The sequence below is a fragment of the Branchiostoma floridae genome, chromosome 9 (assembly GCF_000003815.2).
Source record: "Branchiostoma floridae strain S238N-H82 chromosome 9, Bfl_VNyyK, whole genome shotgun sequence".
NCBI lineage: Eukaryota > Metazoa > Chordata > Leptocardii > Amphioxiformes > Branchiostomatidae > Branchiostoma > Branchiostoma floridae.
Genome location: NC_049987.1, coordinates 5016661 through 5031362, shown reverse-complemented (window position 1 = coordinate 5031362; position 14702 = coordinate 5016661). Strand labels below are relative to the sequence as shown.

Below are 14702 nucleotides of genomic sequence, written 5' to 3'. Positions count from 1 at the left end.
TTGGGCTAATTGCAAGAAAAGAATGACTAATTACATGAGATGAATAAATGTGGTCTGAATACATGTAGATAAACTAAATTCTAGCATACACATATTAAGTGGATGAATATAATAACCATGCAAGGTCTGACATTATTGGTCTGGTATCTTTTGAAACCCACACTATGTTTAAAACCACGCATATCCATTCTAGCAGCATAATATTCATGACAATTGCTGTAAAGTCATTTTCTGTTACCTTTCGTGCATTCAAGACACTTTATCAGTTGATATTATAGAAATGGAAATAGTAAAAATTTTGCAGGCCCCAGCAGGACATAATAACTTGCGCAAGAGATATACCTTCCCTCGACACGTATTGACGAAATGATGTAACGAAATGACGAAATGTGAACTTTATTGTCTATTTCTTTTGTGAGGCCTGTGCGGTACACGGTGGGTCCAGGAGGAGGTAAACTACAAACCGCGTACTGTACCGTCACTGTACCACGTGACGCTGTCTCCATGGAAACAGAAATCACGTGCCAGGTGTTGAACCCCAGTGACGTCACTCTACCCCTGAAGGACGGACAAATGTTAGTAAGTGACGTCATAGAGCTGGGTCTGCACGGGATAACCTTTCACCAACCAGTAACTGTAGAGATGCAGTACAGCAGCACGTCGGCAGGTGGCCCAAGGGAGGCTGTCATATGGGCAACAAAAGATCAATACCAATGGAGGCAGCTGAAATCCATTCAAAAGGCAAGATTTGAGATTAATGCACCCTATCATTATATAGAGTATAGAATTTGTATTGTTTAGTCTTCTGTTTGAACTGCGAGTACTCTGAACTGATGTGAATATAACGTTAGTGCATGCAATAATAGTAAGGCTATGTTTTGATTATATGGATTACATCCTCTGGGAATCCAAAAACTGATGTAAGCGTGCAAAGTTTGACATAAAAAGTTGCCTTCATTATGAAATCAAAGTAGCCAGGAAGGTTGAAGAAATGACTAAACACACAGAATATAGCATACCAAATTCTTCATTTTTGTTCTTCCACATCTTCTTTGACCTTGTAATGTTCTATGACAGTATAGTATACGTTTCCCGATATTTGTGTATGCAAGCCACGACATGTATTTGCTTATTTTGAAGCTGCTTTGTACGATTTACTGTATGGTTGAAAATCTGTTTTCTTTTCTTTTGGAAAAAGACGAAAATTGATGCGCGCGGGTATGTAATCCATATAAAGAAATCAACATGACCTAATGGATCTTTAATTTAATAGTATACATGTATTCTGAATAGGTACCTTATTGATATTGAGTTTATTGTATCAATATTTACTGTCAGAAATGGCATTGTCCAATGTATCGAACATTAGTCTTAAAAAACACAACCTTTTGCTGGTATAGGGTGTCTATGCTGGTAACTATACTCTTACGAAATTTCCTGTTGTATAGAGCGATGTCACTGTAACAGTGTCAGTGGACCAGTTCGCCATCTTTGCTGTCGTCAGTCAGCTCAAAAAGGACCAGTTTTCTGTGTCTACAGAGGGGCACACTCTGACGTCATCAACGCAACCTGCCGTACAGATCACCTTCCCGAGACAGTCCTTTGTCAGATCGACAGAGATCAAACTGCAGGTATTCACCTTTATTAGACACGGCGGTCGGTTGCTAGGGTATTCTTTCCCGTTGCTATGCGCGTTCGACAGAGTATCGGGTTACAGGAGGTCTACTATTGGCTAACCATAAGATATTTGAAAATAAACAAAATGTTATGACAATGAAAATGTTTTCAAACTAAGATTTTTAAATTAGCAATTCGATATACTTTGAATCTTGCCGTTTGAATTTGAATAGCTGTTTTATTTCGATTTTGCTTCCAAAGACGGTTCTTTTCTGTTTCCAGGAAGGCCTTCAACTTGATTGACCAAACATTTGATGATGGGCCGCCCGTGTCTCGTCATATATTTGGAAAATAATTTTTTTTTTGTTTATTGGGGGGAATTCTTAATTTCTAATTGTAAACAAAGTTTCTATGAGATGGCCGGCGTTTTGTATTATTTGCATCTTAGGTGCAAGATGTTCCAAGAAGAGCAATTGAAGACATGAAGGAAGTCCATCCATCCACCCGAGGACTTATTGGCACCAGCCCGATAGTTCAGGTTAATGCAACAGAGAACTCCGCAATCCAGTTCAAACAGCCAGTCACCGTGCAAGTTCCACATCCAGAAAACTACATGGACATCCAATATGAGGGTCCGACAAATCTCAGGGTCCAGAGTGAAGACGATGTTGACAACTGGGTAGATGTAACAGAGACAGCCAACGTCCGGGTCACACCACAACGACTTGTGGAGTTTGACGTGTATCGTTGTTCAAGGTACAAATGTTCTAGAAATATATGTGAATATAATCTTTATCCATTTATTGCTATTGCATTATAGAATTGTTTACCAGTCATGAAATCGTACCATTTTTGACATGGATCTTGCCTACCTATGGGGGGGGGGCATGAAGATAGAGAGTTATGAAAAACGTTGAGAAACATTGACATTAGAAAAACTTCTAAAAGTTCTTAGGAGGCAACAGGATTAAATTAGAGAACAGCATCTAATGGATTCTTCGATAGACAAAGATCTAGCATTTACGTTATTGAAATAAGTATAATATGAATGCATCGGTTATGCCATTATACAATAGAAACAAACACAGCTACAATCACTTTTACAAAGACAAAAAATTATAAACTCGTGTTATTCGCTGCAAAGGTAAAAAAAAAATGCCTGTAGCCCAACATGTAAATGTTGAATTTTTAATTTTATTTCCAGATGGATTGTGATACTTGTTGACGACATTTACGATGACCCGGAAGAAATCGGACCAATTCCGTTACAACTCTGTAAATGGCTACAGCAGCGCGATGTTCAGTTCATCGTCATGCAGCCCGAGATGACCCCAACCGAGCTCCTTGTAGAATGCACCAATGCCAGTGAAGCAGAAGATAGACGTGCTCGCCTAATGCAACAGGATTACAAAGGGCCGCAACCGAGTGACATGGTTAGGTTATTTGAGGGCCAAAAGGTGCAAGTCAGTTGAAAGGCAACCTGTCCTTTGCGCCATTTGAAAGTGCCAGCATCCCTGACCAACACATAACCTTTCATAGTCAGAGGCTCAATCGTCTTCAAGTCCTGGTCAAAGCCGAAAATAGCCAGGACGGATTGGAAGGGCAAGGTTACGTTGTGTTCTATGAGTTGCCGTGTGTTGTGGTCGAGGAAAGTAAGAGAAGTGAAGTTCGACAAGCTTTCCAGTCAGGGAGACCTAGGCCTGAAGGAGATCTACAGCCACCACAGCAACTGTGCCAGCTTCCAATCCGTGTGCCTTACACACCTCCACAGATAGCAGAACAGGTGAAAAAGCTTTATCTTATTACTGTTTGAAGGAAAGTCTTCGGAAACAAAGGCGAAGCTATTATGTTTGTCTCTTTTTATTACAGATATTATATGCAGGGCAATGGTATGTCTACAAAGTAACTATTGAGAAGTTTTATTGTATATCAGACCCCACATGTCTTAATATTTTCATGAGCTGACATTTTTTTTGTAGAGTTCAAAACAAGTGAGGGTCCTCACAGCAACTGAAGGTAAAGCCTGTTTTTCATACATATGACAATAGAAAAATGTTCATTTGTTGTTTGATATCCTTTATATTGTCAATATAGAGTTAATCTCCAACTCAGTGGAGTTACCTTCAAGCCCTAAAATGTATACTCAGTGCACAAAAATGTTAAAAATCAACCACTTAATATGATTTTAAAAGAATACAGCACTAGAAAATAGGATAGATCAATGAATGAGAGTTATCAAAATTTAAGCTGCTGTTTTTTTTTTTTAAATTTCAATCAAATCAGCCGATGTACAGACTCCATGGAACCTGTTTGCGTGGATGTCTAGTTGTTGTCACATCTGTAGGGCTGGGACTGCGGCATCACCATCATCGCGTCCTTTGGAAATGGATCACTGTAAGTTTATCTGTTTAAATGGATTAGCTTTAATTACGAAAGCTTTTCTGTTAGCACATATATGTCTACCATTCAAATCTTACCTTTGTTCTCAGAAGCTTATTGTATTAGATTTGGAAATCCATTATTACTGTTATAATTGTTGCCGAGCTTGTATGACTTACTAGGTATAACAGGCGCACAAACGTGACATTGGTCAATTAAAATACAATGTTTTGACTTATATTTCTACTCTTCCTTAATTCAGACGAGGGCTTTGACGACATTAAAGACGGTAAGTCAATAAATGTGGTTGGTCATGGTATTATGACATTGTAGATTTCAGAAAACATTCTTTCTTCATGAGATTTGCATATCGCATCAAAAGATGTTAGTTGTTAGACATGAGGCAACAATGTTTCTTCTCTTTATTTTCCATTATTGAGTATGGCTGCAATTAGCTGTAAATTGCAGAAGAAAAATATTAGTTAAATCAAAATTTGTATATTCTATTAAAGCATGAGAATCAACAATCTGTCCTTAATTCTTCTAAAGGGGTTAATAGGCACTTCGTCTTCGTCAAAGAAAACGTGAGTGCTGATTGGAAGGATCTGGCGTGCCATCTCGGATTCAACGCAGCCGACCAAGACAACATCGCCAGCCGAAACCGTGACGCCAAGTCCTGCTGTATGGATCTGCTGAATGAGTGGCGGAAGCGGAAAGGAAACAATGCAACCTTTGAGGCTCTGGTACAAGCTCTGAAAGAGGCGGAGCTGCAGAAAGTTGCAGATGATCTGATTCAAAGAAAATGTCAGGTACGCTGACAATCCTGTATTCTTTTTCGTCTTCTTTATCCTTCAAGACAATGTTTGTTTCGTAGAGACTTTATCAAAACATTCGGACGTCAAGACAACACCCTTTGAATTTTTTTCAATGATGAACTAAAATTTACATGCAAAAGCAACATAGCAATACTATGAAAATAACGCATCCTGCACAATGCACACTAGTATTCGTGTTTTTTTTTCACTCAGACAATGCCAAAAGAACTGCAAGAATGAACTGAAACGGAAACCTAAGAGGGAACTTTGAGACTTTTGAACAAAGACCTGCATCGAACAATCTGATTATGCATTAGCTGTAGATAAAAGCACAACGATATATTTCATTTAGCGATGTTGATATGTTTGTGTTGAGTCAGCCGTATATTTTCCTTGAAGTTCATAGTTTGTATGTTTTATTAGTTGCACCATTGCTTTGTCATTTCAGTCACAATTGTCAGCCTTTTTGTTTTCCTTTGTCAAAAGTGTATTTTGTTAATCATAGGTATGGTATTTTTGTTGTTGCTAGGCGTTTAAGATATGTAAAACCATTCGATCTGGTATTTTTAATCTTATTTGACAAAGCGTACTTTAATTTGGACAGTTTTTTTTAATCGTACAATGTTTTGCGCAACAACATGTTTCTTGAATATAGACCTAGGGCACTTTGGATAGATTTGGGCAGTTAGGAGCGAACATCAAGCTGTATGTAGATGTAGATGGTTCGAAAAAATTTCAGAAAATGGAACCAAAGTATTCAGAGATGCATTAAGACAAGAAATATAAAAGTCTTGAATGGCAATCAGGAATGAGCCATTTTAGCGAAATTGATCAGTAAGATATGTTTATGCAGACTATAAAAGACGTAATAAATAATTAACATATCATCAATGTCATCTAAGCCATGACGAATGCAATATAACAAAATTTATTACAAAATATGATACACATGTAATAATAATGATAATGATAGAAATAATGATAATAGTTTGTAACAATATGTAAGCATTATTCGTGAAGATAAGGCATCTGGTTGTACAACTTTTGTTATCCAGTGACTGACCAACCCAATAAAACTACACGTGTGTGCAAGTGGACTTTGTCTATGTTAATAAGATGATGTCATTGTTAGTGATGACGTGTCTCTTCAGTCTACCTGAGACCAAGACTTCGCCATGTTGGCTATGGATAAATGCTGCCCGTTAGTGGTATTATCACGCTTCTGAGTTGTTCAATCAGCGACATTTGCTCACTAAATAGTGGTGGCCAAACTACATGTAAGAGAAGCAAGAATGAATAGACACACAGATGTGTTTCTATCGGTTTCTATTAATATTTCTATCTTATATGTACATGGATGCTTGAAACACTTCAACCAAAAAAATTGCATTTTCTCGTTCGTAAATCTGCAGCTGCTCAGCCAACTGAGACATTTTTTTGCAATAACTCTTGTTTGTTACCAATCAAATCCAATTATTGCATTTATTTCTACTCATATTGTCCACTTATTATATGACATCGAGTGTAAAAATAGTCTTTCTCTTCCAAATGCACGTGAACAATATAATCGTCTTCCTCCGTCAGTGGGCTAATAATCAGTACTGCCTTTCTTACAATAGTCCATTTATCAGTGTTTGGGAATGGAAGCCCTTTGGTCAGTCTATACAAATGTGAACCCTATGTTGATACATGTGCTGTGACGCCCCAGTTTCGATATCTCGATGCACGACTATACATCAGGTATTCTACCTTTGTTTGAAAAAACTCCAGCAGCTAGTTTGATGGTCGAAAGGGTTTTCTTCGGTTGCCGTAAGTACACCTAACAAAACTCGAAGATCTGTCGGAGATTGTGTGGTTCCGGTGCAATGATCACTACAATAAGTATGCTTTCAAAATTGGCTTGCATTCTTGACTTTTGGCATTCACGGAACGGATGGCGTCAGATGCTAGAAAATCAGATATTGGCTACATTTGCTGTTTTATTTCTTAACGGTAGAGGTCGCTTGTGATACATCATGTAGAGAAGTAAGCATATCGTATTTTAAGTCATCCCATAAAGTGGCTATATGCGAAATACCTATTCGCTACCATTTCAATTAGCCATAGCCTAAGCTTAAGCAGAATAGCTTGTTTTTGTTTTTGGTGACGTCAGTCCTTGTAGCAAGAGTGGCTGTACCCGGCAGGTGGATCCGGGCGGCTATACCGCGTTCTACCCGGACAGCTGTACTCTAGGTGGATTCGAGTGGCTGTACCCGGACTGCTGTACTCTAGCTGGAGGTGGATTCGGGCGGCTGTACCCGGACTGCTGTACTCTGAAGGTGGATTCGGGCGGCTGTACCCGGACTGCTGTACTCTTGAGGTCGATTCGCTCCGCTGTCCCGGGCGGCTGTACCCGTGCAGCTGTACTCAGGAGGTGGATTCGGGCCGCTGTCCCTCGCGGCTGTACTCAGGAGGTGAATCCGGGCAGCTGTGCCAGGGCGGCTGTACCCGGTAGGTGGATTCGGGCCGCTCTCCAGGGCGGCTATACTCAGGAGATGGATTCGGGTCGCTATCCTGGGCAGCTGTACCTGGTAGGTGCATTCGGTCCGCTGTCCCGGGCGGCTGTACTCAGGAGGTGGATTCGGGCCGCTGTCCCTTGCGGCTGTACTCAGGAGGTGAATCCGGGCAGCTGTACCCGGGCGGCTGTACCCGGTAGGTGGATTCGGGCCGCTGTCCAGGGCGGCTATACTCAGGAGATGGATTCGGGCGGCTATACCCGGACTGCTGTACTCTGGAGGTGGATTCGGGCGGCTGTACCCGGACTGCTGTACTCTGAAGGTGGATTCGGGCGGCTGTACCCGGACTGCTGTACTCTTGAGGTCGATTCGCTCCGCTGTCCCGGGCGGCTGTACCCGGGCAGCTGTACTCAGGAGGTGGATTAGGGCCGCTGTCCCTTGCGGCTGTACTCAGGAGGTGAATCCGGGCAGCTGTGCCCGGGCGGCTGTACCCGGTAGGTGGATTCGGGCCGCTGTCCAGGGCGGCTATACTCAGGAGGTGGATTCGGGTCGCTATCCCGGGCAGCTGTACCTGGTAGGTGGATTCGGGCTGCTATCCCCGGCGGTTGTACCATGGAGGTTGATCCGGGCGGCTGTACCCGGGCAGCTGTACTCAGGTGGATTCGGACCGGCGCTGGTCTGGTTGAATCAGGACGGGTGGATGTTCTGTGATCGATGTTGTACTTAGATCCTGCTGGGGACTCATCTGCTCGTTCACAGTTCCATGTTAAACGAATGTTGATCTTGCCGCTTCAGTTCCTAAGGACGTCGTCAGAGCACTACCGGATGCTACTTACTATTACGGTTTTCTGACCATCTTCCAAGCGAGAAATAAGACGGCCTGTTCCTCACGAGACGACACTTTTATCTCCAAGTCTGCACCTAATTACCCATAAGGAGCACAAACGTCAAGGTTCATTAGCCAAGGAGAGTTCGTTACTGCGCCATGTTTTTGCCTTGCTAGTAAGACCTCAGGCCGGTGATTTCGAATAGCACCGGCTGGAGGAACAGCCCGATCGTTCCCAGGATGCACATGGAGACGAAGATCCACAGGAAGATCCGGTCTATCACCATGGCGACGTACTTCCAATCTTCGTTCACCTGGAAAATTCAAGTCAAGTTGTGATATCATCTTAGGAGACAAGACACGATCATTTTAGATTTTTAAAACAAATCAGAAATAACTGATTAACACACACGTGTACACTTTTGAAGCTGGCAAAACCTTCTAAAAGCATTGGATTCCACTAGGCAGCTGTGATAACCCAGTAATAATGCTACAGTCCTATTTGGAAAAGGAGCACTTTCAGTTGTGACCCTACATGTCCCCGTGGGACATCCTGTGGCTATCGGGCTAGTTTGGGGTCACGGCCGGGTCCTTTTTAAATTTGTAGTTAAAATCAACACAGGACCCAGCAACAAATAGACGCCGTGACCTACTCTTGAAACCTAATCTGAGAGGAACCCCTATGGTATCTGGCAGTCCGGTAGGACAATTTTGTGGATTTATAGCCCGGCCGGGGCTACACCGGTACTCCAACGGGCACCGTTGCAAATGGGACCGTAGTGTAAGGCGTCGCTGTTTAGGAAGTTGATTTTCTATACGCTTGAAATTAATTTGTTTGACGGACGTATAGTAACACACTACTAGCCAGATCATAGACATTTTCTTTTTCGTTGCCAGCGGCAAAAATGTGGTTATAACAGCTGCCGTGTTGTAGTCCAACGGCATAGGTGGAAAAGTATGCCTTTTTGTTCTGAAAATTGGCAAAATGCCATAAAATTGATTCTGGACAGAGATTGAGATTCCTCAATATACATACTTGTTAAAGATACAGTCAACAGCTTATGGACAAAATTTATCACTTTTAGAACAATTCGCACAGTTTTTCAGCTATACCGCCGGACTATTGGAAATATGTTCAATGTGGGGAAAACAAAGATGAATGATGGAATAAATGGGCTTGTGGGTTGATGGCGTCTTGCATGGCCCTGTAGGAGGTTACAACAACACTGTGGAACAAAGCGATTACACTCTGCACTTTTATGATACCCCTCGTCATAGAGGAAATGTTTTAATAGCTACAAACTACTCATTTACAGGACTAAAGCGACAGACGTTTGGTGTGGAAAACGAGCTTGAAAGAACTGATTGGGCATATGTTTTTCTCACATTTCTTTAGTAGGCCAATATCAAACGATATGTTCTTCATATTTTCAAAATTAATTTCGTTTTTCGGAATTAAAATGTTTCGCTGTGAAGGGTTTACGAAAAACGCTGGGCTGACTACCTGGGCTGGCTATCAAGTCAGGTCACTCAGAGCCCCCCAGTCATATCCTCACGAATGGTCAGACTTAAATGTAGACAGCCCAGGTAGACAGCTTAGCGTTTTCTGTAAACCTCCGTTGTGAACTGGTACAATTCTTTTTATAAAGGAACAACACCCAAAGACAGTTCTCAAGCACCGGGCCTTGGTAGAAAATGCGGTCACGATCGTCCGAACACTGCCATCCCTCCTGACGTTCTAGTCTACCGCCACATGCAGTGTGTATGACCGATTGAATGGATCAGCCACACTTCTGGCGTCTGCTCGTGCTACGACCGTATAGAGCCATGCGTACATGTCAGGGCATGCTAGAGGAATGATCGAATGTCCCGCCGAAAAATCTCTCAGCGACCGCATTTCTAGTCTTAAAAGTCACGCAGTCGCTGTCTCTGAGGAGGGGATGGGAATTCCCTTCAGCAGAGACACCTGCCTGAGAATGGCTTCTAAGACTAGTACCAGCTCACTTGCCTCCATAAACAGATGTACACATATGCGACATCCGGGACATATGGACATCCGGGATATATATTATGTACATCCGGGACTTGCAGTAGCATGTGAGCCACCTGTTATGGAGGCAAGTCTTACTTACGCTGTCGGCTTCGTCCTTGGCTCGAAGGGTTTCTGCAATGTAGTTGACACCCTGGGCCGCCCTTAGTATATCTGGAGAGTACTGATATGACTGAAACTGGGCCCTGGCTTGGGACTGGGACGGCCGGGAGTCGCACGTGTTGTATTTTTCGGCGCCACCCACACCGGGGTTGCCGGACACGTTTGTTACGCTGACCTTGGCCCCATGCCTGGACCTCATTTTGGGCGTGGTCATTCTCGGAAGGGTTTTTGACTCGTAATCGTACACGTCAGCTTTGGTTTTAGGTTGGTGATGATGGTGTATATGCTTCTCTTCCAAGTTTACAGATTCTTTTAGTTCTAAGCCGTTAACATCCCGGAATTCGTTCATGAATGACAACTGCTTGGCCGTCTTTTGGGGCCTTTTCATACAGAGCAATCTGGGTAGGATATCGATAAAGATTTTTCGAACCCACACTGGCATGCGGTGGGTACTCGGTGATCGGTAGTGAATGTTTAACACAAACACGGTGATCACAATAGAGAGGGTGACGAATATCATCGTAAAGAGGAGGTATTCTCCAATGACGGGGATTACGATCGAAGTGGCCGGAATGATTTCTGTGATCAGGAGGAGGAACACAGTCAGAGAGAGTAACACAGAAATGCAGAGGGTAATCTTCTCTCCGCAGTCGGAGGGGAGATAGAAGACCAGGACTGTGAGGAAGGAGATCAGAGCACACGGCACAATGAGGTTAATGGTGTAGAAGAGAGGGAGTCTCCGAATAACAAAAAAGAACGTAATATCTGGGTAAACTTCCTCGCAACACTCGTATTTGATAATGTTCTTCTGTCCCGGGGCGTCGATGATGACCCATTCGCCGCTCTCGGAGAAGCCACCCTGGTCCACGTGGTCGTCCATCATCATCAGGTCGATCTGGAAGCCGTCGTACGTCCAGGAGCCGAACTTCATGGAGCAGTTCTGTTGGTCGAACGGGAAGTAGGTGACTTCGATCTCGCAGGAGGACTTGTAGACGGCAGGCGGCTCCCAGGTCACCATGCCGTCCGAGCTGATCTGGGCTTTGGTGTTGTGCTTGACGGCGTAGTTCCCGTCAGCGCTGTAAGAGGATACAAGAAACACGTTTCCTATAAATGAAGACCATAACTGTACATGACCAACACTAAGACATTTTGAACAAATACGGGGGGGTGGGGGGTGGCACAGGTTATTTCGCACTTACAATCTGTTGCTACAACTACCTGGCTCAAAAGTCACGTCCCGGAAGTAAGTAACAATAGACGGGTCCATTTCGTGAAAGGCTGACGAAGTCCAAATTCCTTTTAGGTTTTGGTCAAGTAAACTTAAGTTTCATCCATGATATCATATACCGACACAGATGAACTTTCACACTAACACGTTTTGTACCATTCAATTCTTACTAGATCACATCGCACTACAGCAATATGTGTTGCTGCATTCCCGGGGGATCCCAAATGTTTTATTCGGTGCTAAATATTTCTCGTTTGGGGCCTCATCAGGAAGCAGTGCCCCCTATGCTGCAGTACAATGTGAACCAGTCAGAATTGCCCTGAGGAAGGTGACAGACGGTCACAGAAACGTCAGTCAATGAAACACTTGCTTGTGAAATTTGTTATCCACCCCTACACAACTTTAAACCAAACCACGGAGAATGCATATGAATTTGGCTAAAGTTTATATATATTGATGATTATTCGCAATATATACATGATATTGTACCTGAATAATGTAGGCAATGCCTGCCATGATTCTAGGCTAGGCCAGGATATTGTAACCGGGATACTTCCAGATTTCTTTGAAGACAAATCTTGCAATTCGGGCATTAAAATTGTTATGTCGAATCAGGGAATATTACTTCGTATCCGTTTATCTGACTCCATTAACCTCTAGCTTAGCAAAGAGACCTCTTAGCTTTCGGTACGAAAACGCCAAACCGCTCTGGAAATGTTCTGTTTACATTGCAGAAGGGCCAGCGAAAAAGCTATTTTCGGCGTCCCTGAAAATGATTGAAGGGTGTAAAATAAAATTGATGAGGACATATTCCAATTGCACGGTTGCAGGATCAAAAGTTATTACGGAAAGCAATTCCGAGTGTCGTTTTTGCGTCCCGCGCCATGACATGACGCGGCAATGCCATAAAGCTGTTATGAGAACGTTCCGTGATACGACTGAACTCAGTCATGCAGAAAACTAGCGTGTGTTGCATTTTGCATAGTGCGAAAAACAGATGGCAAATGTAACGACGTAAAGGAATAAGAAAAGTAGTTCCATAGACTGTATGAGGCAATTGTTTACACTACATGTATGTCTAAGGCACGTTATTGGAATGAAGAGCCCGCCATTCTCTTTCCACCGCTTTTTACCACTCCAGCCGAAGCCAGATACCCATTTTTACACATGGTTAGAGTGAGGAAAGTAGCCATAGTAGAGTACCTTTTCAAAGGGTACATATGCATCAGTAGTATATCTGAACCCTCTGGGTTCTGGGTCTAAATCCCTAATCATTGAACAAGCACAACGCAAAATGTCTGTATTCTTAGAAAACCTTCAGAGTTTTGCATAATTGTTTGCTCGCATTGCTGACTTCAAAATTGAAGTCTCGCATGCATTCTGCAGATAAGGAATTTATATACATTTTGCAAATGTTAGGATGTGCGCCCTTTTACATTTGCATCTGCACGACCGGGTATTGTTAATAGGAGCATTTTGAGTTCATAACTAGATTGACTATGTTTGACTCGATCTTCAGATCATCGAAAAGTTTGAAAGGGAAGATCGCAGAGGTGTTGATAGAAATGTCGTTAGATTTTTCCTCGGTAAATGTTTAGCCTGGCCATCTTTGATACACGATAGCTCTTAATCGATTTCCACTGCGGTGCATTGGTTATCCATAAGCCATTATCTTCGCCACGGTAGGCACAATGTGTGTATTGATTTTTTTTACCAAGCCAAGGTATTAACTCTGGAGCAGTAAGAGCAATCCTAGCGTGTCGACAAACGCTTTCATTCTAGCTGCTGGCGCGTATGGAATGTTCGTCATATTTCTTCATCAAACAGACAGATCATACAATGGTGTATCCAGCCGTAAGAGACACTTGCTCCGCCGCATTTAACTACAAGCGATTGTTACAAAATGTTACGTGATATGAATTACGAGGAGAAACACAGCACTTCACGAAATGGAATTTTTAAGCGTGCGTAAAGGCAAGAGAAATAAAACCTTTACGCATTCCCTAAGGTGTGCTTAAAGATCAAATTCCATGCAGTGGAGAGAGGTATACGATGCTATGATCGTTCACACTTCCGAGTACGCATGTGCGGTGACAGGAATTGTGGGTAATATGTCAAAGGTGAAGGTCCTTAGCCAAATCAAATACATTGTTATGCAAATTGACATAATGGCCGATACGAAAACAAGACAGGGGCCTTAACCTGTGACATTAGCCATATTACCCGAAATTCCTGTTGCAGGAAGTGCTCGTACTCGGAAGTGTGAACAAACTTATACAAGTGCACGTTACTTCTGTATTTCTGACAATGAAACATGTTCAACGTTCTCCAAACGTGTGTGGACTCAAAAGCGCCGTTGAACCTCTTACGGGTGCTGAATATCAATTTGGATTCCTTCTAAATGGAAACGATAACTTGTAGTGTCATTACTTATGGAGTAATCCGCCCATGCCACACTCCGGCTGAGGGTCAGTCTGGATTAGGCCACATGGACTTGATCAGTTCGAATTCATGGATGGCATCCACGCACGCATAAAATTTACTCCGTTTCCAAAGAAAGAAGAGATGATTCAAAAAAGCTATATGGCCACGCAAACGTTAGGCAATATAGTAATAATCAAATGGTGACAGAAGCTAGTTGTGAGTCAGAGTTTTAGCTTGTACAGAGGTCGTACCACTCGTCCCTAACAATGACTGCAATATGATCCTATATATCTTTTACGTAAACCGGCGAATTTTTTGTTGCCCTATCCTTTGCAGCATAATAACTAATGGCCACACTATTGTCCTAGATATTTCACCAGTCGAGATAAAAAATCAAACCTTCTTGGATGCCGTTTAGATGGTACTAAGATCAATGGATTCAAATTTTATTTCTTAGAGATACAGATACCCACGACTTTTAGTATTTTCTTAACGCCCTGTGTACCTTGCTGTCTTTATACCATACTTTTGCCGAAAGCTGCCCGGTCGGGCCCCGGTCTGGAAATGGGACGTAGGCCTTATTGAGGAAAATTCATTTTTCCAGATGTATCTGTTACCGATTCTTTTCGATTGAATGATGCCGAGACGATGATGCAGTTTACAGTTATTTATTCGCCACTCTCTCCTAGATGGTTACAGTCTTTCCAAATCCAGACTCCTTCTTCCCCGGACCTCCCGTCCAGACTTCCTTCCCTGGATCCCTAAA

At 42.7% G+C, this 14702-nt stretch overlaps 1 protein-coding gene across 3 annotated transcripts in view; it reads right to left on the bottom strand.

Moving 5' to 3' along the window:
* Positions 1-7686: 7686 nt before the first annotated feature.
* Positions 7687-14702, bottom strand: part of LOC118423234 (neuronal acetylcholine receptor subunit alpha-4-like) — a 63955-nt gene continuing 56939 nt past the window's right edge. For 2 of the 3 annotated variants that reach the window (XM_035831306.1, XM_035831307.1), the window contains exons 6-7: positions 10265-11360; positions 7688-8446 (exon numbers count right to left, since the gene is read on the bottom strand). In XM_035831306.1, the coding sequence (XP_035687199.1) occupies positions 8306-8446; positions 10265-11360 (1237 nt within the window). In that variant the 3' untranslated portion in view covers positions 7688-8305. Of the gene's footprint in view, positions 8447-10264; positions 11361-14702 lie in introns of all 3 variants that reach the window. The other variant, XM_035831305.1, reaches the window with a different exon arrangement.